Source organism: Ochotona princeps, chromosome 8, assembly GCF_030435755.1.
Source record: "Ochotona princeps isolate mOchPri1 chromosome 8, mOchPri1.hap1, whole genome shotgun sequence".
Classification (NCBI taxonomy): domain Eukaryota; kingdom Metazoa; phylum Chordata; class Mammalia; order Lagomorpha; family Ochotonidae; genus Ochotona; species Ochotona princeps.
In genome coordinates this window covers 47,266,135-47,272,134 of record NC_080839.1, presented here as the reverse complement: position 1 = coordinate 47,272,134, position 6,000 = coordinate 47,266,135, and the positions used below count along the sequence as shown (strand labels likewise).

General features: G+C 52.2%; 1 protein-coding gene across 2 annotated transcripts in view; it reads right to left on the bottom strand.

The window, feature by feature from the left end:
• Nucleotides 1-209: 209 nt before the first annotated feature.
• STPG4 (sperm-tail PG-rich repeat containing 4) overlaps nucleotides 210-6,000 on the bottom strand; it is a 44,789-nt gene continuing 38,998 nt past the window's right edge. Inside the window, exons 6-7 of one of the 2 annotated variants that reach the window (XM_058667979.1) lie at nucleotides 3,454-3,558; nucleotides 210-352 (exon numbers count right to left, since the gene is read on the bottom strand). In XM_058667979.1, the coding sequence (XP_058523962.1) occupies nucleotides 236-352; nucleotides 3,454-3,558 (222 nt within the window). In that variant the 3' untranslated portion in view covers nucleotides 210-235. Of the gene's footprint in view, nucleotides 353-3,453; nucleotides 3,559-6,000 lie in introns of those variants that run through there. The other variant, XR_009245981.1, reaches the window with a different exon arrangement.

Below are 6,000 nucleotides of genomic sequence, written 5' to 3'. Positions count from 1 at the left end.
GCAGCCTGGACACACAGGAGCAGTCCAGGGTGCAGCCTGTCACACACACTCTTTGGTCATGAGCAAAGAATCGACTGCTTCAAGGATGTGGTAACGACACCTCCCAGATAAGCGGGCAAGATCACCCTGGGTGTGTTCTGTGGTTAAAGAGCCCTCCAAGGAAAAGAGCACACTGCCATATAAACAGAAGAACTTAACAGAAACCCATATAACTTGGCATCAGGATGGTTTTATTTTAAAAGCCCATGGTGTTGTTGAAGAAGAGACTGTGTCCTCGGCCCATTTTGGCCACAGTTGCAGACTGCTTAGGGAACTGTACGATTGATGCGTATGTTCCTGGGCCTGGAGTTTTCTGGAAACAGAACAGAAAATAGGGAGTGATGAGGTGGTGGCACTAAAACCCTGAACCTGCCCATACCTGACTTCTGGTTAGGATGCGCTCAAGCCTGGTGGACCCTGGAATCAGATGGAGTGTGTGTCCTTGGAGCAGGAGCAGCTCTTTGTCAAGGATAAGCCAGTCACAAGGGAGGAGGTGTCTCACTGCACATGCACTTCCAGGCATACAGTGAACACTCTGCCCAGGCGGTTCCAGTCCCAGGGAGTGCCCGCGGCCTGCCCTTCAAAGACATCAGGCTACCAGCAAGGGGCTGGAGCAGTTGCATCCTCAAGCTGAGTGGTCTAATTCAGAAGTCCTCTAGGACTTGGCCTGTTTCCATCCCTCACCCAGTGCAAAAAAATAAGATGCTTCCTAACCAGGCTCTGTGGGCCCCAGATCAGAAGTTGTCTCCAGGGATCAGTGAGGTCTGTTTCAAATCCTGTTGCTTTAGTTTAAGGGAACAATACAGAGAACGAGAGAGAGAGAGAGAGAGAGAGAGAGAGAAAACACTCCCATCTGCTGCTTCATTCCCCAAACTTCACCCATGACCCAGGCTGGATTAGTCTAAGTCAAGAGCCCAAAACTCAATCCAAGTGGGTTACAGAGACTGTTACTTGGGCCAACACCTGCTTCCTCCAGGGTCTGTGTGAGTAAGAACCTAGAAATCGGAGCAGGAGAGAGGGATCAAGTCCGGATGTCCCAATGTGGGATGCCAGTGTCTTAACCACAGGCCACCCCAGAAGTCACACTTCCATTTTGATGAACTGTCTGAAAAGTTATTTTGCCAGTTGTTTATTAAGTTTGCTTATTGCTATTTATTCAAAAGGAAAGAGAGATCTTCCATCCACTGGTTTATTCCTCCAATGCTTGAAACAGCTTAGCCAGGCTGAAACCAGGAGCCAGGAACTCCACCCAAGTGCCCCCCAACTGTGGCAAGAGCCCACACACTGGAGTTGGCACCTGCTGCTTCAGCGTGTGCACCAGCCAGGGGCTGGATTGGAAGTGGTCATGGGACGAGATCCCAGGCTCTCTGGGGGACGTTTCAAGCAGCAGTTTAACCTAATACAACACAACACTTGCCCCACATTTTGCTGATTATTTAAAGAAAACTTTTCTTCCCTAGTGATAACATGCAAATGAATTCAGGTTTGTTTGTTTAAGATTTATTTATTTTTGTTGGAAAAGCAGATTTGCAAAGAGACAGAAATAAAAAGATCTTCCATCCACTGGTTCATTCCCCAAATGGTTGCAATGGCTGCAACTGAACCAATCTGAAGCCAGGACCCAGGGGCTTCTTCCTGGTCTTCCACATGGGTACAGGGGGCCCAAAGCTCTAGGCCGTCCTCTACTGCTTTCCACAAGCAGAGAGCTGGGTGGGAAGTAGAGAAGCCAGGATATGAACTGGTGTCCATACGGAATGCTGACACTTGCAGGTGGAGGATTAGTCAGTTGACAGCCATTGTGCCAGCTCTGCCCCATGAGTACCATTTTCATAGAGTGGGACTTCAGTGTCATAGGTTGGGTTTTCCATGAAGGGTGTGGCAAGGGGGCTGCACATCTTAAAACCTGAAAGAAAGTTGATTTAGGGTTCTCCTGGAGGAACACCCATGGAAGAGTTAAGGATGAAGACCAGCATCCCACAGGCCTGGATCGGAGTCCCAGTCCACCAGCCTTGGCTCATCAGGACCCTGAGGCATCCATCGGGGTAGCATGTATGCCTAGCTGTGGTATGTGAAGACCCCTGGGCCAGACCAGCAGCAGGTGCTTCCCACCTGCCACCTCATGTTGCCCTGTTATCTCCCACTGGCTGTTTCCAACCTCCTTTGCGATGAGTTATTTCTTTAGGAGACAACCGAGAGTGAGCAGAGTAGGGCCTGCAGAAGCCGCTAGAAATGACAGGATGTTTCCCTTGCCAGAAGCGGAATGAGCAGCTGGAGAATTTAATCAAGGCTAAGCCCTACGTCAGAGGAAGCCACGGCCTTTATTACTGCTGTTCAAGAGGCCGCCATGGCCATGTGCAGCCCTGGGGTGCTGGGCCATGGAACAGCAAGCACAGTGGGGCAGAGATGGGGTGCTGTACCCTACAAACTACTGCATGGCCCTCTGGCCCTCACTGTCACCCTGTGACCTTCTGTCTAGCCTTGACTTTCCTGCAGACTCCCCCTAAGGGAGGGGCTTCCCAGAGCAGCAGCCCAGGATCCCAGGACCCTCTAGGTGAATGCTGAGAGCTGAGCACTACGGTCTCCAGAGTCTTTCTCAAGACCTCAGAAACATGTGTTTCTAAATCATGGTGATACACCTGCTTCCTGGTGTGAGTCGGTGGGCAATCTCACCACCTGGCCTCCCAGCACTCCTCCAGGTCAAGGCCTCAGGACTCTGGCACTGCAGTTACATCACTCCAGGGCAAAGATTTCTAAGGTCTCAGCGTGGGGCAGCCCTGGGGGCTGGGAGCATTGGCATGTGGACTACACAGTGGCCAACCAGCCCCTCCTACCACTGCCCCAATCTCCTCCTTTAGCCCGTTGACTGCCCGGAGTGAGCCCATATTCCTGTCTCTCTAGCTATCTTGGGGCCTCAGAGAGCTGGGAACAGACTAGCCTTGACAAAGCCGTGGATGTTGGAGCTGACTTTCTGTGGTAGACTCGGGGCCCTGTAGGCCACTTGCACATTCTCTGTGGTCTTATCTCTCTTCATGGACTCATGCCTACTCCCTTGTCTATCCCTTGGGCACAGCGTGATGGCCCCAGGTCTTAATGGTCCCTTTTGTTTCCTGGGGCTCCCAGAAGCCACGCCCACAAACAGTGGTCAGGATGGCTGTGGGTGGCCATAGCACAGCAAGTATACACACAGCATGCAGTACACACAGGTGCGCCCACGATACCTGTTTGGAACATGCACAGTTTCACATCAGGCGCTGAGCCCGCAGCTGGCCAAGGCCTTCCAGGTGCTAGACACCCTGTCTGCCTCAACAGGCAACAGTAGATGCCAAAGACCACCCATGCACAGTTCCTCCAGCCCCAACACGACCCATGACTGCAGCTGCCCTGGTGGGGGTGTCTGCCGTGTACAGTACTCACCGAGCCACTGGGCAAGAACCGAGGGACTCTGGATTGAAAACAAGAGGTAATGCAAGTTGCTGGTGGTGTTTTCAAGTCATAATGGCCTGGTCCTGGTCCTTCATGCTATAGAACATTAAAAGAAAATGTTGTTTCTATTGTGACTAATGATTTATCCACCTTATTTAAGAGACAGATATCTTCCCACCTCTGGTCCACTTCCTAAATGCCCGCAATAGCTATGGCTGGGCCAGGCCAAAGCTAGAAGCCGGGGACTCAGGTGGTGATGTCCTTGTAGTGGTAGGGACCCGCATGGTTGGACCATCCCCTGCCTCCTCCCTGGCTGTACATCAGTGGAAAGCCCAGATAGGAAGCAGAGGTGCCAGGACTCCAGCAAAGCACTTGATAAGGGAGGCAGGTATCAACTGCTGTGCCAAGCATCTGCCGCGTACCATCTGATGTATTTTAATGTCTATTTGTCTTCCACAGACAAATGTGACTCATTGTGATGCAGCAGAAAAATACTGGGATTTAGTTGTGACCTAGGAAATAAGAGTAACACATATTGTACCTGCCTAACCATCCTTGTGATGATGGTGAGAGCTGAATGAGACTAAACGATCTATTTAAAGTTTCTATCACCAGACCAGTGCTGTATTTGCCACGGCTTAGTAAACTAACCCCCAGTCAGCAGCAGTGCTGGTTCTAGTCCTGGTTGCTCCACTTCCCACCCAGCTCCTTGCTTGTGGCCTGGGAAAGCAATGGAGGATGGCTTTAACTCTTGGGACCCTGCACCCATGTGTGAGACCTGCAAGAAGCTCCTGGATCCTAGCTTCAGATCAGCTCACATCTGGCTACTGCGACCATTTGGGGAATGCACCAGAGGATGGAAGATTTTCTCTGTTAATTTTTACTTTCAAGTAAAATATATATAAATATTTTTTAAAATAAAAGCAGACAAGCAAACAGAAATCTGGCTACAGATGGGTCCGGTGGACTGGATGTTAGTTATTTAAAAAGATGATAGAGTTCTAGTTCATATGATATTACGATATTGTTACGCGCAGCTAATTCCCACAACCTGGTTCTTTACTGTGAGCTGAAACACACCAGACGCAACGAGGTATCTTAGGAGGTTTATTCCAACGGGGCAGGAACAGGGTAGAGGTGGTGAAGATCAGGAAAGAAGGGCAAGAGAGAGAAGAGAAGGAGAGAGGAGAGACCAGAGAGTGAGCCACAGCTGGGGGGACCTTTTTGTCTGCCAGGTGTAGGGGGCGGGGATTGGGAGGGATTGAGGGCAGGCCCCCAGGGGATTGGTGCCTGCAGGTGAATGCCTAGGGATGATTGGCGAGTGGGTGGGGTTGGGGAGGGGACTGGAAGATTAGGGGGGTGGGATTCAGGTGGAATGCCAGGTTACATCCGATTGGTGGATAGCTAGGCCGGCGGGAATTTCGTGAGCTATGAGGAAGAAGGAATGGCGCCAGGTCCAGGGAAGGACATTGGAATAAGCCCTTACACTGGACAGAACAAGCACGCAGATTGCAGCCACTCCATGGGATTTCAGAGCAAGGCTGCGCCAGTTCACATGGCTTCACCAAGAACGGAGTCTGACAGCCAAGGGCTGAATGAGCCTCATAACCCTCAACTCAAGCAGCAGTGTGCCCAAGCTGAAGCCAATGCCCATGAGTGGCAGAGGTCACCGACGGGGGGAGGCTGCTTGGTGTGAACCTGCATTCATGTGAGAGCAACTGGAGCCACCAGAAACGTAAAAGAGAGGAAGCCTAGGCAGTTGGGACAGCAACCAGGCATACAAAGTCCCCTCCGTCTGGCCACAGTCATGTAGGACTCAGCTGAGTGGCTGAGGCAAGCCAGGATGCTGAAAGTGCTACCGGTGGGTCCCCACCTGCCACAGCTATCTGCGCATGCCCTGATCTCGCTGCCAGCACTGCAGCCCGCACCCTCCCCCACACCTCTTTCTTGAGCTTTGGCTAACAAGCTCTCTGGGAGTTCAATGTCCTGCCTAGGGAGGCTCTGCTGGGGCTTCCTGCCAGCTGGCAGGCTCCTCGGCCTGGGCTTGAGGATCTGAACGAAAGGGACTGAGACTGGGTGTGAGAAGACACGATTGAGCTCTACAGCATGAGGGCCAGATGGACTGACTCTCCAAGAGGGATGATGGGGGAAGTGGATCCAGGCCCATGGTCATACTCCAGAAGCCACAGGAATGTGGTGGCAAAGCCAGGACAGCAGCATGAGACTGATCCCTGGAGGGTTGTGTGGTGGTGGGGACGCAGGGTGGACTTGGGGACAGGGAGTGTGGATGGCTCCAAGAGTGCCACTCCTGGAGCCAGTCGACGAGAGGGCACTTAAGACTTCTCTGCTTTGGGGTGGGCACATTCTGTCCCCTCTCTGGCTTGGGGGCCAGGAAGGGAGGTGGGCCTCCCTGGGCGAGACTCAGAGCTTTGGACTTGCATTGCATGGGACAGGCTGAGAGCGGGAAGGGATCGATCTAGATCACATGGCCTTGGGATGAAGACCTTGGGGGCAGCTCAGAGAACAAAATGCCAGGTG